The sequence below is a fragment of the Labrus mixtus genome, chromosome 19 (assembly GCF_963584025.1).
Source record: "Labrus mixtus chromosome 19, fLabMix1.1, whole genome shotgun sequence".
Lineage (NCBI taxonomy): Eukaryota > Metazoa > Chordata > Actinopteri > Labriformes > Labridae > Labrus > Labrus mixtus.
The window spans coordinates 13,855,651-13,876,625 of record NC_083630.1 but is presented as its reverse complement, the minus strand read 5'-3'; the positions used below and the strand labels follow the sequence as shown (position 1 = coordinate 13,876,625).

General features: G+C 41.4%; 1 protein-coding gene across 1 annotated transcript in view; it reads right to left on the bottom strand.

Annotated features, from left to right (window-relative positions):
- The window catches only part of LOC132994572 (solute carrier organic anion transporter family member 5A1), a 39,398-nt gene extending 18,742 nt beyond the window's left edge, over positions 1-20,656 (bottom strand). Inside the window, exons 1-2 of the mRNA XM_061065009.1 lie at positions 20,584-20,656; positions 18,661-20,093 (exon numbers count right to left, since the gene is read on the bottom strand). Coding sequence (XP_060920992.1) covers positions 18,661-19,618 — 958 coding nt within the window. The 5' untranslated portion in view covers positions 19,619-20,093; positions 20,584-20,656. The remainder of the gene's footprint in view (positions 1-18,660; positions 20,094-20,583) is intronic.
- Between the last annotated feature and the right edge of the window lie 319 nt (positions 20,657-20,975).

The window sequence follows — 20,975 nt, the reverse complement described above, 5'->3', positions numbered from 1 at the left end:
TCACCCACAAATGAGACACCCAGCAAAATGGGTGCTCTTTTGTTCATTTTCCTTTGAGTCCACTTTTATGACACAAAAGGATACCAAGTAATAAGAAACTTGGAAGAAGCAGAAATTTTGAAATGAAAGCTGCATTGGCCCGAATGAAGATGCCATTTTCCCCGCGTTTTTTAATCTAAACTTTTAGGAGTCATGGTGAAGATTATTGGTTCATGAAGTTGTTGGTCTTTTTTACATATGAAAGCTGCCAGCTGTGAAGCCGTTTTATGGAAAGCCAGTGTTATCTTTTTGCCGCCAGCAAGATCTTTAAGAGATAGAGGTCATCTTTACTTAGCCCTTCAGGGATAAATCAAACAAAGAGGGACTTGTAGGTCGGACTGATACTACCTCAACCAAGAAATGAATCAACTTCTTCTAAAACAAATCAGTAGAGAAACAAGACCATGCTCCTCTATTTGAGATTGTAAAGCGTCCCGTTTCTTGACTGACCTAAGACCCATGAGAAGCAGTGTGTGTTCATTTGTGTGAATGTGTCTGTGTTCAGAAGCATGTGTGCTATGTTTCCCAAATGACATTGGTCTCAGGGGAGATATGAGATATTTCAGAGGAACACTTACACTCTGCAAGGTTAAATAACAAATGCACCATGCACACACACGCTGTCAACAAAGTATGTTTTGTCAGAATGGAAGCTGAAAAAGTCATTTCGTCTGTTCGACCAAATGTTTCAGCAACTCAGCCAAAATTTGCATTTAGCATTTGTACATCCCGGGAGGCTCTCATCTTCTCCTGCCCTCTTATTTTCATCTCAACAACACTTTGAGCGAGTCTGCACATCCCCTCCACCCTGGATGCAGCCAATACAGCACAAATATGCATGTTCACTTCTATACTTTATTAAATCACGGCATTTAATGAAAAACTATTGTGGGTAGGGGTGAAAAATATTGCTTTGAGAAAAAAAAAGGCCCTTCATAAATCCTCTTATCAGCCTAATGCAGACACACACACACACACACATAAGCTTACACAGATGAAACCAAAATGCAAGACCACAATGGACCATTCTCTTGGCTCCAAATACTCCGGCTAAAGGACTTTTCATGCAAGATTTTGCACACACGTGCATTTGTTAAGATCGAGCAATGCAATTGGATATGTAAATAAAACGTATATGAGCCTGAAGTCTGTGGCAATTTCTTAGCTATAACTCAACGTTGGCAGTAGACATGAATCACTTTTCTAAGCACCTAAAGCAGGTGTCCTTCCTTCTTTCACTTCTCCAGCCTTTCTCTCATTCCCTTGCGTATCATATTTCATCTTTTTAATCTCTTTCCCTGCGTCGTTTCTCATAACCTACCTGCCACAGAGTCAATTCAACACAGCAGGCTAACTGTTAACACAATGTAACTGGATAAAACCATAAACAAACACTCAGTTGGCAAGGACAGTGAGAGGTCTTATCTTACCATCTCCATCTCAAAAATAAAAACATCTCACAGTGAATCACACCTTTGTGCTACACTGCAACATAATATACAACAGAATACACTGCATGTATAAAGTACAGAACATAGACAGCAATATAAAGAATGGCCATAGCAGCAATTAGACCTTGATGACTGAGTTTATAGATTCACATCTCCTGCCTGACTGAGCTTTAGACCTGTCTGACTCGAACTGAGCTTACAAATGAAATGTTGAGTAACCCAAAGATTGTTCTGCACCTTTGAGTTCTTTATAATTCACTAAAAAAGAATGGACGTGACAAGTGTGTGAATCAGTTGTGAGTCAGCCTTTGCATTATTTCAAGAGGATTTCCAGCTCAAATTATAACTAAATTAAAGATTGACATTTTGCAACATGAAGAAAATATATTCGTGAATCATTCTCATCCCCTCACTTTGAATACTGCTGACCCTTTCTTTGCCCCACTCATAACCCACCATCATTTAAACACACTTTGATACCTCATGGGCATCCAGCTCTCTCTTAAGGCAAGAGAGAGCCTCTTATGGCTGGAAATGATGTCCTGTTTCAATGGTCTTTGTTATTTATTTACTTGTTGTGAATTGTAATTGTACTGTCCATATTGTTGGTTTTTGTGTACCAATTGACCACTGGCAAATGAGTTTCCCTGCTGGGGATTAATAAAGTTTCTAATCTAAAGGTTGGCCATCAAGTTTGGTCCTTTGATTGCCCTCCAATCTCCATCCTCCCCTCTGTCCAGGCACCCAGGCAATAATGGCCATATTTTATCCCCCTTGGGTGATTGTGTAAGCGCCAGCCTTGCCACTCCATCCATCACATTAACAGCGTTCTGCCTGGTTGGAGGACATAGTGGGGGTCATAAACTGAGCCTGATTCAATGCCCTACACTGCCCGCTTGGCACCAAGCCGTGGTAGTCAGAGATGAGGGGATTGGAGGGCTTGTGGCTGGGCTGAAGGGCGGCAGGGGAAGAGCTGTCGGATTGAGGAATATGCTGGCACAGCATCAGCGCTCCATCACACACACTAACAAACATGCTGTGGTGATACACGTCAGCGGAGCACAGGAGGTGCACGCCTATGTGGAACGCATGGCGCACCACAGGCTCACTATTCTCAATTACGCGATAGACCTCTACCAGCAGCACGTGAAGGACGAAACATTGTAGGGCTCATATGGCCGTCGACACGTGCCGAGGTAATGGATCAGGAGCTCTCTATTACAGTTATTGGCTTTTGCGTCTTATGTTATACAAAGTCAGCAAATCAACCAGCTACATAACCATCCAGCCTGACTTTCAATATGTTGTGGTGATTTTGTGCTGACTTTGTTATATGCATTAGACATGCATGAGGAGATTTAAATTAAGGATGAAGTCAGAGCGGGCAAGATACCATTTTACAATCAGAATCTAATATCTTCAATAATGTATAAATGAGGTTTGAGAAAAAGTTGATTGCACAAGCCAGGAGGTAAAAAAAAAGAACCAATCAAGAAGCATCAGAAGGATCAATTAAAGCTTGGTGGCTTTAATGTCAACCAAGGTCACTCTGCACTGCTTCTTGTAAACGCACATGAACACTTACATTCCTGCATGTGATAACGAGGCAGGGGAAGTCCAAGGGCATCAAAGGTAACAATGAGGGATGGATAAGGTGAGAGAGTTAACGGTACATCATTGACCCTACTTTAGCGTTTTCAGCTACAGGGAGTTGTGATGGATGAATGCAGCGATGTCAGGCAGAGGAAGAGAGAGATTTACTAGGACATAATCCGGGACACAAAAGGCAATATGGTGGCACATAAGACAGAAACAAACGTACAAAGTGGGTGAAAGAGGCAGTGGTGACAAGAAAAACAGATCAGGTAGGAAGAAACATAATAACATCAGAGGGGTGGGGGAGAGAGAGTTATTGAACAGAAGAAAAAAAAATCAGAGAGATGGGATAAGAGAGGAGGCAGGATGCAGTCTGTGGTGACTGATCCTGCTGTGAAACACAGGGATAAAGCTTGCTCAGCAACATCCCTTCTCACATCTAACCTTCAGGGACCAGTGCAGCACTGTTGTCTCCACTTTGCATCCTCCACACTCTGTAAGAGTCTCTGTGTTCACGAGCTGCACTGACTCAATCAGTAGACATGAATGAGGGTGAAAGCGAAGAAGGGGAGCACAGAGCAGATAAGGTTTGTGACAGAAACATGACTACAAGAAGATTAATACTCCCATTTTATTAGAGAGGTTTGTATTGTTTCTTGTTTCTTTATTTCATAGCTGCAACTTGTGACTTTTTTTGTTGTACAGGTATTTGAGAAAATTGTGTTATTCTTTTTCATGTTAAAATAATTGTCAATGATCCTTTTCTCTTTCTACAGGCCTTTAGATTAATTAAGAGATTAAATGCCAACATTTTGAAGCAAACTCAAGACCTTCTTTTTTTAGTCCAACTTTAATTAAATGTAATTGTATCTTCTATATAACCTCATTTATTTACTGCACATTTGATTTATATTATGTCTTATTCCATTTCCTCTGGATTTCTGTTTGTGTTTTAGAATCCGTTTGACTAATTTCTTTATTTTTATATTACAGTGTATCATCTTAATCTACTGTCTTCAAGTGTTATATTTTTCTTTCCTGAAGTTTACCATTTTAATACTACCTCCTGTGTTTCCTCATCACAGATGTGTGTTTCTTCTGTTCCTCAGCACTCGTTTTTATCAAGTCCTTTATTCATAAGAAAATATGTTTTTTCATGGATAGTGATGTGGAATTAATCACATTGTTTTATATACGCTGTTTGTTCTCAGATCTTTGTGTTACAATGAAAAGTGCTACAAATAAAGTCTGATTGATTAACAGTTGGACCAGTAGTCCAAAACTCAACGATATTCCACACCCTATCATGTAAAAAAAGAAAAAGACCCATTGAAGCAGCATTTAAGGTCAATAATTACTTAAAATGTAGAATAAAAGCCAAATGTTTTCAGTTGATGGAAGAAATGCACATCTGTGATATAAAGCACTGAGCTGCTTCCATAGTTGCCTTGGCTGTGAATGGAAATTCTAGCATAACAATAAAATGGAATCTGCAATCCCCATCCCCCTCCTCTGACCTTCTGTTCTCCTCACCCCTCACCCCTGAGATGCATCCAGAGCTGCAGAGGATGGAGGAGGAGAAGTCGCAGCAAAATGGACCTGATGAGGAAGCACATTGCCCCTAATGAAGCAGCTCCCCTGTGGCCAAACTCATTACCACAGATTAATGATTTGATTTAATTACGTGGACAAAACACAGGGCAGCACTTTCATCGCCTTGTCAAAACACTGCGAGGTGAAAAGGTTGGCGTTGTTACTCTCACAACAGAAGAATCATCACAATCAGGCTATCCTGTAATCACATGTGCAAAGTCAAACTACATAATTTAAAATGTGTGCAAAATGTGTGTGTGCGAGGCTGGTTATGTTTACGTGCACACCCATATGAACCTTTATTCATTTGGGGATTTGTTTCTCTTTGTCACTGTCTTGCAATAAAGGCTGCTGAGGTATGGGCCTGGCTCCCGCTCTCTGGCTGGAGACTTACTTTCAATAAATTATGTAGCTCTCCACCTGGCTATTTGCCTACAGAGCTCGATCAGCCTCCAAACAAGGCTGGAAATGGATGGCAGGCAGCTCCACAACGACATTGGATTTGTATTCAATGTGTTACGCTGTCTGTCTAATTTCTAAAAAGACACCTCCAGGTTCTCTTTTCAGTGTAACTCCAGAGCCATGTTGTCATGTTAGATTATGCAGCAGAAGACATCACACTACACTCTCACTTGAAATAATAACTGATTTCCACACCAGTTTTATGTCAGAAAATAATCAAAATAAGCTTTTCTGCTTTTTTTCCCCAATCACATTTACTGCATGATACAGTCAAGCTCAATGTCTTACGAGCTTTGGGAATAGTGGCTTCAGGTGACAGCTGTATGACAGGTGATCCATGTGGTTGCTGCAGTTAGAAAGAGAACAAATAGAGAGGGACAGCACTCGGTGTATCCCTGTGGTATGAGGGATCAATTCAATCATGTGACCTTCCCCCGTCCAGAGACAAGAGGAGAAAAAAAGACAATGAAACATGGGAATGACGGCATTGTCATGTTGACTTGCTGACAAAGCAGTGTCTTCTTACAAGTCCTAACCTTACAGTTTTACCCCGAGGGCATGCAGGGGGACTGTGGCCTCTCTCTCTATCTCACATACACACACTCACAAATATATACAGACTCGAGCAGAGTGTCAGACAGTGAGACAAACTGCATTTACATGCATGAGTTTGAGGCAAAAGCCACACACTATGAGAATGCTACATTTTATTTCAAAAGGAATGTTTTCTCTGAATCAATTCGCAGCGGAAAGCTCTCCTTCATGTGGCATCATGTTCTCATTCTCAAAGCTGTGGTGCATCATATTAATGTGTCGCAATGCAGAGTGCAAAAGGGCAAGTTGAGCTTGAATACAGACCCGACTGTGTTGATTAATTATTACAAATTTAAACAGTCAGATCGCTGGTCTCTCAGCTCTTAAAATAGCCGAGCCAATCACAGTGACACAAGCAACAACAGCTTGACAAGTTAAGAGCCCTTCTTGAGGAAATCCTAAAGATGTTTGGTGATTGAGGTCAGCTGGATGTGAAATGCAGCACCAGACATGGGAATAACTTTGGATTCTAACATTCAAATCATATATAGATTCAATTAAAAACATTTGCGGAAGAGATTGTATCACGTCATTTCTAAGCAAAGCCGAAAAACGTCTTTATTTCACAATTTAAAATGTCAGAACTGTAAATGTGGTACAGCAGCAGTATCATGTAATGCATTTTAATCATGAAACAGGAGTTACTTAGATGTATTATTTTACTTAGAAAGGGGGATTAATGAATTCTAGTTATCTAATGTTTCTTGCATAAACGTGCAGAGAACAGACTAGCCTGATGTGTTTGCAGTTTTGTGGGGTTATTCTGCAGCAGCTTGGTTTTATTTCCATTTGATTTGATGAAGGTAAACAAACAGGATGGTCGTGCAAAATGCTAAAGCAATCGGGCACGGCACAGATTTATCCACATATCTGTCCTGCTGCCATCATCTATCTGAAAGGATTTAATGAACTGAAAGAGAAGCTTTACACACGAGCAGCTGTGCACAACACAACCTGTAAGAAAAACGTCTATAATTTCAAAGACTGGTTTTCCAGCACACATTAAATTGTATTGTTTTTGCAGATTTAAAACAATTGTTTTTATATTTGCTTTGAGCATTTAGTTTGCTCTAGTTAACTGAACTAACAGATTGGCAAGAGATGTGCAATACATAACACAGGGTCAAAGAAAGACATGGCCACGATTTGACTTGGACAGAAATACAGATTGACTTGAGTATTATCAGATTAAGTTTATGGATTTTCAATAACATTACGTTTTTTTAATAGTATTTCACATGTAAAGGTGAATGACAGAGGAATCTCTTTAGACTGTAAGTAGTAGTACAGTGCAGTATATATCTTTATGTAAAGCATAAAGAGATCACTTAAATTGTGATTGGGCCTCTTTAAATTATGATTGATTGAGTTCTCACTTTGTAGAAGTAAGCACAAATTGAAGGAAAGCACAAAGAACTATGGCCTATGAAGCCTCAAAAGCCAAAGGACACCATGTATGCCATTGTTTACAATATCGTAATATATTGCCATTAAACAAGATCCTAACCCTCGCACCGTGATATGTATTACATGGCCAGAATTTTATCTTTTCTCATTGCAAAGACGTTAGACCATTTTCTTTCAAGTACCAACGATTCCCCTTTGTGCAGTCTTAGGTAAATGATTGTTCAGCCTGTCATCATCTTTTCTCCCACTGCAAAGTGTTACAGCAACTTATTCCAACACTAAAGTCAGTTCATAGAAAAGCATTGATTAGACGTGTTCCTACAATAACCTTCAGGTAAGTAATGGAACAAATGTCTTTATTGGTGCCATGGCTTCGTCTACAGTAAGAACAGAATTTTGGAAGGAAGTGATGTGAAAACAAGAGAGAGGATGTGAAGGGGCATAAGCAGAAAAAAAAGCAATGGAAAGTCAACAAACTGGTTGGTAGCAGAGATGGAGGAATTGAACCAGGTTGAAACATTCATAAATGTTGCAGAGGCCAAATTGACTTCACCAAACTCGCTCAGTAGTTTGAACTCTGTTCAAGTCAGTGAGACACATAATTTGTGCCAGTTGGATTGGGATTAATGATTAGATCTGTGAGATTGGTAATTTGAATTAAAATATCAACTCATCCCTATGAAGCCATTTGCAAACAAGCTCAAAATAAAGTCTACTTTAACAACCATGCTAGTTAACACAACACAAACTGGGTAGCTGTCCAGCGCCAAACTGTTACAAACAGGTCAGGAAGTGATTCTTCTGCCATGTGTTTGAGCTGGCAGATATTGTCTCTTTGATAATAACATGCAGATTTTACTTTGCAGGGGCACAGCAGTTGGTGTAGCGATACCAGTCTGTTTGGCCACCCAAACAGAGCAAAGCCTCAGCAGCAGGTCTATAAATATGCCACTGCATGTGTTTGCATACAATTGGCAGTAAACTGTGCGTGAACATGATAGACTGCAAAGGAGAAAAACACTACTCTTCTATTACTCTATATTGATGTAAAATAGTTCAAAAGAATAACATTTAGTTGCATTTCACAAATAAATAACTTGTTCTTGCGTGTTCATTTTGATTGACTTTGTAGAACAGCTTAATCATACTGGATTATTACAAGGCTGGGTTGAACACCTGATTCTGATTGGTCAGATATGGCAATTCTTCTATAGCAGACCACTGCTATACATCATAGTAACATGTCTTTGAGCATGCTGACAGTTAGGCGTCCTCAATCACGTGCTTCGCTATATCACCCCATCACACTTTAAAATCAGTTGAGATATTTAGTTTAATTCAATTTATAAGAGCTAAAAAGCTTCAGAGTTTAACTTCGTTGTAGACAAAGTTCAAACTCTATATTCTAACAGATGGTTTTTCAGTAAGATAAATTATTTATCAATAAAATAATTTCCAATCAATAATCAATTGATCAATTTAAAAAAAAATAAAAAGACCACAACGGACCAGAGAGATAAGAGTTCCATTTACTCAGACATGTACTCTGTCTGCTATGCTCATATTCATAAAAGATTTAAGAGTACAGTAGCAGTCTTTGAGAGCACATGCAGTTCAGGCATCCCACAGGCAGAACAGTGGGTGGTAAAAGGCTACGATAGGAATGAAATTCAGATCATGCAGTGGAGTACAAGACACAGAGAGATGCAGGATGTGGTGAATATCTTAATGGATTAAGAACACAACTTTGATCCTTGTGTGCAGACAGTACAGGCTGGTACAAGGACTTATCAGACAGAAGTGACTTCTGAGAACCGAACGAACAGCTACATCAAAGCATTTCTTACTTTGAAATCAATCCTCAGGCCACCCATCAGGCTTTGGTAGCACTTTAACTTCTTGCATTCATGTTATAAGCCCCTTAAGCAACGACCTGACTGGTCACAAGGGGTGCCAAGAATTTGATCAGCAAGCTCTGACTTTCCCATCCCTCCCCCTCTCCTACAGTACAGCAGAGTGACCTCTGTCTCTCCAAATAATGTGCATCATGTGCTGCTGATGTGGTGCATGATTGATGATGCTGGGTTGAGATACAAAAAGGGCAGGTGAAGATCCCATTCATAAATCTTGTAAAGATGCTGCATAGAATTAAGATGAATTCTGTCATCATGTAACAACAAAAAGGAAGGACTTTTGTCCTGTTTTGTAATGACGTTTTTTTTACCACAATAACATTTTTATTAAAGCTTAGTGTTTCCCCTACCATTATATTAGGGGGGCGGCCTAATATAAAACTTTGTGATTGTCAGAGGACTCACAGTTCCTAACGCCAACACCAAACAAGCATTTTTTTTTCGCTGATTCCGATGCTGGCCTAAGGCTTCTGGGCCTGCACTGACAGCAAAAGAATGCATATCTGCTGTTGCTGATGAACTTCAAGGGTAAAAGGACTGGGGAGTATGGCTGACTTCAAAGAAATCTTAATAGCAAAGTCACAAAAAAAATCAACTGGGAAAACGGAGATGGAAGGAGAACCCAGCCAGCGAAACGTATCGGGTCACTATTCAGCTGCTCGCTCTTCAAATGCTGAATTTTATAATGCAACTAGGCCTCTAAATCCATCACTGTCAGGTGGGCAAACACTCTGGTATAAAAAAACATAAAGTCTGAGCTAAGAGAAAAGCAGAGGTTATCAAATAGGCTTGTGTGTGGGTTCTTTATTAAAAGGCTACTGTAATCAAATTTACTGTATGTTGAAAATGTTTTGTTTTTTAATATTTTGGCATTCTGTTTGATGCTGACCTTTATTCATTCCACATTTGATCTCGTTGCATCCTGAAGTTTGCATTCAGTTGCATTTTTAAATTCTCCTATTATAACTCCTATTCAGACTGTTCCATTAAAGTCTGAATGCCTGTATGTGAATGAACTGCTTGTAGGCTCAGCCAAGGCTCATTTATTGTTCTCAGTAAAAGTCTATCATAAGGCAAACCTGATAAAGCCTGCAGCTAACAGCCCTGTTCGTAGTTCCCACTTTTTATTTAATGAACTCAAACTGAAGGCTGTTGATATGAGTGATGATTCACATTTGACGTTATTGCTCTATTAAATTTGGCTTTCACCAAAACCCAGGAGGTATTTCTGTGCACAAAGCAATCCCACTTTGTTGTCAGTCAAGTTTGTTGGAGAAGGACGAGAGAAGTTCTGGCCATCTTTTCCAGTGTTATAAAATGTTATTTATTAGACAGTTTGAAATCTATTTCACTGAGTCCTCTTTGCAATCTCCCCTTGTGACAAGCCAATCAAAGCAACACAGTTCTCTTTGACTGGCTCAGTGATGGGATGTCATTCAAAGGCAGCGCCTAAGAGAAATGTGCTAATTCCTTTGTGCTTCTTCTCTTTCACATAATAGACTTTTTAATATTCCCCGGAAGTCTTTCACACACTATAACATTAAGTAAATCCTTTAGCTCTCTACTTAAATGACTTATTCATCATATTTGTGTGGATTTTCTTCCTAATCCAACTTTCTTTGTGACTTTTACTCCTATTCACACTACATAAAAGGAGTTAATATATAATTAATACTACATCCAAGAGTAAATGCTTAAAATGTATAATTGAAATGGGCTTTGCTTAGTAATTTATGGCAGTGAAACCTCTTGAGACATTGAGGGAAAAGGTGCAGGTAATTACCTAACTTGCAAGTGTGCAAAAAGTGATTGAGAGAGAAGGGAAACATGCAGGGACAGGTGGTCTCTGCTGTTTTCCCTCAACTTTGTGGCCTGTGTTAAGTTAGCATATTGCTGTTTGAATTAGTCATGAGATTAAGAAGGCAGACAAAGAAAAGGACTTTCCAGGTAAGAAATTGAGCACTCTGTTATCAAACAACTGTCAAACAAAGCAAGTTATTTTGTGTAGGAAGATGAGGAATATACATTCAGAATGTAACAAATATATCCAGCGCCTTTTAGAGTTAGTTAGCGGTAGAAACTACAACACACTGTTCACATGCTCTCATGTGTGTCTAGTTTAGTTTGCCTTAATGTTTCAATGCTCAGTGTAGATATGGTGTCTGGACTGTGATTATAGCTGATCGAAAATAGTTTTTTGTTAAGGATTAACAGAGTATCCATGTTTCTATTTTTGATTAAGGAGTTCTGACTTTACCAAACCTATCCTATGGAAATCCTTGTATTTGCTGCTTTCATTCCTTCTTGCCAAAACACATACACACAAGTGAAGCGCTCCTAAATGTAGCCCCGAACACACAAAGTCAGTGTGTTTGTCTATGCATAATGTTCCAGCATGCAAGAGGCTGGTATACAATCTTTCAGCTGCTAAGTGGTCATGAATGGAGCATCTGGGCTGGGTGTATAACCACATAATGCTTAGGGACTGTGTGCATGTCTGTGTATGCATTAGAGACAGAAGTATGGGGCTTCGGTATTATTTTCCCACAAGCTTGCACCTGCAAAAATGGATGAAAGGATAAAAGGCTAAAGTAATATATTTTAAAAGCTGAGCGTTATGTGAACTAAACAGTTAATGTAGATGACAGTTCATGAAAATATAATAACTGTGGCAGGACACCATGGATGGAGGGCCCAGCTTTCATTCACACCATTCTAGTAGCAGGTAAGAAAAGAACTCAGTGTGCTGCAGCAGAGGCGCCTCCTACACACTGTGACAGAAGTGTATGATGTCACTCTGTACGTGAATGGGTCAGACTTCTCTGCAGTCTCTTCACACAAGCACATGTTTTAATACCACCGCCGCATGCATGCAGGAAAACTAACTACAGCTTCTGCAACGTGAAACCCCGCCTTCTCCTTGCTGCCAACAGCTCCCAGAGCCCCAACTCTCACCCACCCCCAACCGCAGGTGCTCACAAAACATACACACATATGCTCAGCGACAGCCACAAATGCAAGCACCCAGCCGGATCTCAACAGCTGCTCTGTCACCATTCACACACCCTAAAAGGGGCTGGCAACAACTAGGGCCCCTAATGTGCAAAATAAACTGATGTTTGAACAAAGCCTTATAAAATTACCCTGGAGCAGCAGACTTTTCTTTTATTATGAATAACCTTCATACTGCTGTGGACTTCTAACAATTTGTTAGACAGCTTAGTCCACCCAAAAATATAAGAAACAAAATCTGTCTCCCCATCAGCTGTATTACAGTTACATGCCTATTAGCCTGCATTATATAATGTACGACCAGCTTAATGCTACATTTACTGGAATGACAGAGCCCGCTAAGACCCACAGATGAATGGGTACAGCAAGAATTTGCCCCAATCTGCAGGCCTGTGTGCATAAATGTGTGTGCAGCTGAGAGGTCAGAAAATGTTCAGTGCCATCCATCTCCCTCAGAGTGGGTGCTCCTGTTCCTCCTGGAGGCTCAACACAGATGGGTCTGCTATATATGTGCAGCCAGGACAGTGCAATAACAACTGAAGGTCAGATAGGGAAAAGGGCAATGTAAGGAAAGGACAATTCAGGGGATAAAAATGGCAATAAACCAGATACAAACTGTCATAAAAGGCTGGTGCTGTCTAACAAATGTTTCTCTGATGTCCTAATTGTCTGGATGTCCAGCATTTGCTTTCCTAATTGTTGTATTTATAACCACAACCAAAAAAACTGTCCTCAATAAAACAGCTTTTTTGTGATACACATTTCTTACATTTAAATAAATACCAATAGCTTTTTCTCCCACCAGCAGCCTTTCCTCCCTTGTTCTCCGTCTACTGCACACGGGTCAAGGAGAACAATAGCCTGTCCGTTACTCCGAGGGCAATTAGAATGAGGGGCGATATTTATTCATCTCTAAAGCAAACACTCCTAGCTTAAGGCAGAATAAATCTGAAGGTCTCACTGTGCTGAGCAGATAATATACACAAGAACAGAAGGGAATGTTATTTAGCTTGACGTGTGTTACATGCTGAATTAACAGAATTGACGCAGGTCAGAAATGATATTCCAATGAAACTCTTTCCTACATTTTGAGGAATCCATCCAGTGCTGATAGCCATCACAGGACATACTGTACCCCTGGCAACAGATAAACATTTGATAATCATTGACGGCTCATTTCCTGACAGGACACAACAGGAAAAAAGGAAGGGCATGTTTTTCCACAATGTTGATTAGCTTAATCAGGGATAATGCACAGAGAGGCTGCAGGTTTTCAAGTGCTTTCAGCCAGCTGAGATGAAGGCAACGGACATTTGGAACAAATTGGCCTCATGTTTTTTTGTTACTGGCCACACAAACATTTCAGGGAAACATCTGATTTTACAGCATAGATATGAGAAGTATTCGAAGCTTTCCATCTAGACAGAGAAAATGCCACGCTGTTTGCAGATAAAGATGTGACACCAAAACATTATCAATAAGATGTGACTGATTCATTTATGGGTGTCATTTTTCCAAATCGGCACAAACTGCTCAGGTAATCATGCAAACCTTTAAGATGTTCAATAATTATGATTCATTGTTTGTAGCCAAATATGCAACCGGACCCACTCAGTGAGAATATCAGAAAGACATTCTCCTAGCCAATTATTAATGTTTAAATATACAAAACACATAAGAAGTAACAACCCCCCCCCCCCACATTATTTATATGTCGGGACAATTAAATAACTTCAAAGCCATCTCAGGCCATTATTTAATTGTGTCCTAAACAAACAAGAGCCAGGGATCAAGGAGGATTTGGTGGACCAAAGACCCTGCAAGGACAAAGGAAATATCCATTCCTTCCCAACATAGCTGGAAACAAAAGATTTCTCAGCATTCCTGTATCACAAAAACATCTTGTGGCATTTCCCCAGGAACCTTCCCACACTGTCAAAACAACTAAGCCCCAACTCTGAAAAATGGCCACGGACCATCGCCATTGAGGTCAAAACAATGACTAAACTACAGTTGCTGTGGTTGAGACCTCTGCCTTAGGAAACAAATGTTTGCCTGATGATTTTACCAACCAACCAAGCTTTCTCATTCTACATATAGTGAAGGAAGAGATACTTTTCTATAAGGAGTGCAGCTTTGTAAAACTAATGAGTTATAAGTCATTAGTGGCACAAGAACATCCTCAGAGGGGTCAGCTATTTACAGGGGGAGTCATAGTAGTAATAGTAGTAGTAAGAGCTGGCAGCCGAGCAGTCCACTGCTAAAAAGGTCACCTGCTGTTGAGTAACCCCGAGGGTCTGTGTGGCCAACAGGATCGACTGGGAAAGTGGGCCGCGATATCTAAAACCTCCTTGAGAACAAGCCAAGGGGACAGTGATGAAACAGCACAGGTCTTCTTTCTATACGTTTGCCAGGCTCTGATGGGGGGGTGGGGGGGGGGGGGGGGGAATATGATCTAGCAGCTTGGACGTGCATAGAGAGCGGGTTCTCTGGGGCCTTGCACGTTTGTGTCTGTGTGTGCACAATCTACATTGGCTTTCAGAGCAGGAGGACACACATTATAAGACTGAGCGTGCATAGAAAAGGACGTGCCTCGGCTGCTCGGGTCACAACAAATAAAAAACAGAGTGAGGGAGGACTGTGAACTCTGTTCACTTCTGTGTTTTTCCAACACGATTTAGGCGAGAGACTGAGAGCAACTGTTCTTTCTAAATTTGTCAAGGGGAGAGAGCAGAGAGCACACCCTTGTGCTTACACGAGCATATGAATGTGTGTGTCTGTGTGTGTGTGTGTGTATGTGCGTGTGGAGAAAAGACCAGTGTTCAATCTGTCCCGGCGGGTGTTAAAGCTCCTCTCTTTCTGAACTGAGCACCTCCTCTATTCCTCCTCTCTGGTAAATAAACAGTCCTCTACAGTGCCGCTGTGTCAACTTGGAACTGTATTATATTTCTTAGGATTCACAAGTTTCTTAACAAAATATTAATAATGCCTGAGTACTAATAACACAGACCAGAGCAGTATGTTCGTTTTCAAATCATTTGAACTTAAAGCTGGTTCAAGCAGAGGAAAGAGACTGAAGGCCAGGAGGAATCAATGAACCTTTACTACAATGATAGACCCCGACTGATGTATTGTTGATACCAGCAGAACAAAAAAAAAGGTCATTATAATAGCAGTAGAGATGCCATGTAGGTATTTTTGCAAAACACAGGATTTTTTGAAGCTAATGTTGACAAGCAGACGGCGATCTAATCAGAGCTGACCTCCACATTCGTCCCACATCAATAACAGCTTCTCAACATCATTAGCCTGTAAATCACAGAGGCCATCAGAGAAAAATAAAACAGAGGTCAACAGCCCACAGCTTTGAATGGATCAACAATTCAACGAAGAGAATGCTAATTATTGATCATTTTGATCTGTGGGTCATTGTGCTGCCAAAACAGACTGATATGGTTACAGATTGTTAGTTATTAGAGACATTTGAAACCAGCAGAGACAACAAAAAGGATATAAGCTTAGCAGAGTTTCAAAAAAAAGGTCAACCTTCACTTAATTGTTACTTGATGCAACAATGAGCCACCTCCTTATATGATGGAGAGGCCTTTCAGAGAAGGACACAGACAAACGTTCACCATAGAGACGACAAGAATGGTATGCTGTAAATCTGTCAGAGCAGAAAGAGTGGGAAGACTGAAAAATTAGAGAGAAATGTGCACACATTGGATACTAGGGCTCTGGAGGGCCAGCTCTTGTCTTAAAACTCTCTGGAGAAGTTATACAAATCCACAAAAACCTTCAAAAAGACCCTGAAAGCCAAATTGGGTATACCCTAATCTAACAATTTCCTTACCCCAAGGGGAGTAAAACTTTAGATGCCATTGTCATTACATTACCATAGAGACATGAGGCCAGAGTTGGGAAATGGGGCGACAGGTCAGAGGGAATGGCCCACTGTGTGTATGCATGCATACACAAACATAACATCCTGACAAAAAGATACACACACACTTTCTCTCCCTCCAAGGGCACCAGAAGTACCCCAGTGTAAACTGCATTGTCCAACAATAGCAGCTCCTCCCTTCTGAGACCATTTAAATTGAAATGGGGTTTACATTAATGGATTCATGGGGGGAGGGGCACCTCAAGGTAAGAGTAGGGGGAAAACCTCCTCGAGAAATAGGTAGCCTATATTCAGCAAATTATTTTTTTGAATAGATGGAAATGGCTTTGACGATTTCTGGGTGAATGGGTGCAGTGATAGCCTCAATCTGTGTCCTTGTAGAGAAGAAGGAGGTTATGGATGAGATGAAAATAATCATTTCTATGTTCATTCTTACACTTGCTTAAATAATAACAAATCCTGATGCCTGAGGACTGAATCCCTTTAAACTAACATAAAAGGCCAGCACCACCTCAACTTCTTCACTTAGATGTGTTTCTTGCACCATGTACCTAAACTTGCATCAGAGAATGTCACGGATAAAATGTCCCCCAACGTGTAGATAATAAAGATGAAGTGCAGTTACCATGGTTATCTGAAATGTAAATCAAAGACTTTCCTCTCCTACTTATCTGCTGCCTCCGACATGTCTGAACATGTCTCCTGTTTTCCCGAACTGTGCTCTGCTGGAACGAAACTGATAATCCTCTGAAAGTAGCCATCAAGGTCAGCCTGGTAAACACAGTTTCTGATGGATATCGGGACAAGTGGATGTCTTGACTGTGATGACTCAATGAGCCTTTAGAGCACTAGTGATGGTTGTGAGTTCTTTTCCACGGTGAGGGCCCAGCAAGTCTTTTTTTAAAGGCTGTTCAGTGTTTCCTCTACCATTATATTAGGGGGGAGGCCCGCCCCCCTTGAAGGTCAAGTAAAACTTAGATTTTTTGGGGGGCTTTTTGTGCCTTTATTGTAGAGATAGGATAGTGGATAGAGTCGGGAAATCAGGGGAAGAAGTCATTTAAGGATACCTTTCCAATAGAAAAGGACAGCTGTCATTAAAAGTAACGCATGAACACCAAGATTCTTTCAAGTGTTTGTGTCGGCGTGTCCCCCCCCTCCACACACCCCAAAGCTGTAAATCTAGGGGAAACACTGCTGTTATTGCCTTGTTTTTGCAGGTTCAATAGCTATGCTGCATTGGCTCCCTGTGACGCAGGGATCCGATCAATACTGGGTCTCAGGAGCAGCAGAGCTCAGAGCAAAAGGACTAAGCAGCTAATATGCTCCATAGGTTGTGTAATGGTGTGGTCAAGGGCAGGTGTCAGCATCTCTATGTTTTGTTTTGTTTATTGTCCAAAATAGTGCATTGCTCTTCAAATGAAGGTATATGGACAAAGAGAGAGAGAGGGCGAGGTGAAGATAATCCCGGGTACAGTGATTGGTTTTCTTTTCTAATTTCATACTGTAAACAATGAGTTAACCACTCAATAGACTTTTTTTTATGATGCAAATAATCATCAGCTGTCACCTACAAGAAGATCAGTGGGACACTTTTCTTTTTTAGGGACACTGATTTGACCCCCTGTGAAAGACATTGCACCATATTGAAGGGTGCCCAGTGTCTCAATACGCCAACTTCAGTCCACATGCTGATGGCAGGATTACTTCTGCAATCATGAAGTCCTCTACAAGCTATGTAGAGTTTGTGGTATGCATGTCCAGTCGATCACACTAAAGCCAGAAGAGCCCCGGCATACCACATTAATCACAGGATACCTGTGCCGAAAAGTTTAAATGATTTATGACAGAATAAAACGGAAAATCTGGTACCGCTCAAACACAACAGACACCTGCTTTTCTGGCTTAACATGAGAGCAAGTTTCAGTACTGCTGCCAGCCTTCTGCACACACACACAAAGCAGTATTATCTTACACACACACACACACACACACACACACACACAAAGCAGTATTATCACACACACACAAAGCAGTATTAACACACACACACACACACACACACACACACACACACACACACAGTACAGGACCATTAATCATCGGCAACCCAGTTCTGCTTCTGCCCCCCCCCCCCCCACTCCTCACATGTGCTTCAGGCCCACGGTTGACTTTGCAGTCTCTGTATTTACTTCAATGGAGTGCAGAGGTTGCATGCCATGAAGATTAAATCAAAAGGACAGAGAGCAGGACGGGATGAGTGCATTGTTGAACTAAGTGGGGTATACACTTGTGCAAATACCCTTCTAGAAAAATATCAGCAAGATCAAACCGGCTCAAAACATGCATCTAATTCTGATAAAGTGCAAAAATATTCACTATTTCTAATTTAAATCAAATCTGCAAGGATTCATCGTTGCATTAGACACCACTAAGAGAATAACACAAGAGCTCTGTATCAGTCAAACACTAATGCAACGCTAAGCAGCCAGTCTTGTGTTTATTCAAATTAATTCAGCGTGTCTGGACTGTTTTAAATCACCCTACTGTTTTCAGGATGTAACATAATTCCTTCAATTTTTGGAAATGTCTGTCATCGGGGGGGAAAACACAATTATTATCTGAATACAGTGTTTACACCTGCCTTTACCTAGCCTTCTGTTTAACTATGAGTGCAAACAGATTGCCTTACCCAGGTAGAGGGATGCATTTTCTTTCTTCACATTGTCATCCAGGTATGTGGGCCCCAGGGTGTAGATTGGCGTAGACCCCATGCCCACAAGTATCTGGGCGCAGATGAACAGAGTCACATACAGGTTGTGCTCGTTCCCCTCCTGATCTCGAGGGCAAGATGCTACATCAAGATCTCGGCCGCTGCTGTTACCGCTTTGACAGAGGCCTTCATGGCCCGCTGATGAGTTCATCTCCTGGATCTGGTATGGGGGTGAGATGAAGTGTGGTAGGGAAAACAGCGCTGCCCCTACAGCGATGATCACGCCACCGACGGCCAGCCACCGCGGTCTCTGACCTCTCCCGCCGAAGTACGAAATGAAGACCACCACCAGCAAGCTGCCGATGTCAAAGCAGCTGACCAGAAGGCCAGACTCAGAGCTGCGCAGGCTATAACGCTTCTCAATGGTGGTGATGACGCTGCTCAGGTAGCCCGAAACCATCAGTGACTGGATGAAAGTCAGGTAGCACATGCAGAATAGAAAGCAGCGGGAGTCGCTAAGGATAACCCGCACATACTTTCTGGCTGGGATGCGGATAAGGCGGGTGAGAGAGAAACCCAGTTTCTTGCCACCAGAGCCAGACGCTCTGTGGCCCTCCACAGGCAGAGAGCTGCTGAGCCCCACTATGCTTGAGGCAGACGGAGAGAAGTCCGTCCCGGAGGAGGGGGACTCTGCCTGGCTGAAGTCTGGGGTTTTTGGCCGGAGCTCACTGCTCTCCTGCACGGCCACACTGCTGTGGACAGTGTCGACGAGCCTGAGTTCTGCAGTCTTTTGATCCGGCTGACAGGGTCCGTTGAGGATGGGTAAGCTTTTGGACTTGAAGCCGTTTTCTGGATCCGTGTACTGGTCCTGGAGTTCACAGATCTCCAGAGACTCGGACAGGTCGCTCCCCGTTTCGTAGTTGTCCGAGGAGGTCATGGTGAAGCTGAGGATGCAGCTCCTGTCGACTCCTGACTGTGCTGAGGGGTCTGTCAGAAACTAGTGCCACATGAGGACTGAGTGGAGAAAAGACTCTGCCCTGCAAGTAGGACCAGGGCGGACTGAACCCCTCTAGCTATGGGCATGTTTTATTCCACATATAAACAGAAGCTTGGCTCTGTCGGAAAAAGCATCTCTAAAAGCTCAACACTCATCAGCTTATGATTACAAGCCACTGAGTACACTTAACTGAATACAGAATAGTGACGCCTTTCGAGAAGAAATGCTTCAGATTAATGTCTGTGGAGTTAGTTAAAAAACAGAATAGATGTCTTAAAAACAGGTGACGTAAAACAAAGAGGTGCTGTCTATACAGTGCTGCATCATTTTAGGATCCTAAGTAGATTTTATGGCTCTTTGTTAGATAGCAACCTTCATTCATAAGGTTTCCTTTGTCCCATAGCTGTGCAGCATCCTAGGAGAAAAAAAAGGGAAACATGATTTAAACCACTAGAAAGTTTAAACGCTAACTAGCAACTCTCAAAATGACCATGTCTTTATTCAAATGTAATTATGTTCACTCCTGGTATTCCATGTATGTCCAGCCTGAATTAAACAGCTCACTCAATGTCGCTTAATTACAAGTCAAAAGAAAACACAACAGAAATATAACCTGCACGGAAAAGCAAACACACCGGTGTCAAACTGTCGCGGCGGATAATGCTACAGTAAAACCAGCTCTCCTTTGTCAAAACGAAAAATTATACCAAGAGAACAAAAGACCACGCTGTCCACAAACGTCTCAGACATGAGTTTAGAAAAAAAAAAACAATAAAAGCGGTTCTGCTCGAGACATTTCGCAAATTAAGCGACAGTAAGTATCGGCAACGACTAACAACGGCAACAAATGTGATTTGACATAACTTCTAGGAAAGGCTGGAGGTTCAGAGGGCTGTCATACTCACACAGGACAGAGGGAGGTAGCCTGTTGTTCTCTACGGAGCGGCCACTCAGTGAATGAAATCTGTTTGATGCGGATGGCTGCTGCTGGTGGGCAAACGCTGCGTTCAGGAACGGTCGGAAATTTGCGACATTATGTGTTCGCAGCTGAAATAAAGTAGGAAAAGAGCAGTTGCGGTGTGTCATTTTGTCACATCCATCGATGATATGAAATCATGTGTCATAATATTCAATTAAGCATTGCATAAAGCAATTTAATCGATACCTTAAATACTTGATGGCATTACAGAGCAAGGCTTAACACCCTCTGTAAACGTCTGTCAATCAAAGTAGGTCTGTGCCATTTCATTTTTTGAACGTATAAAATCCTAAATAAGTTAATAAATATGTCTTGGTG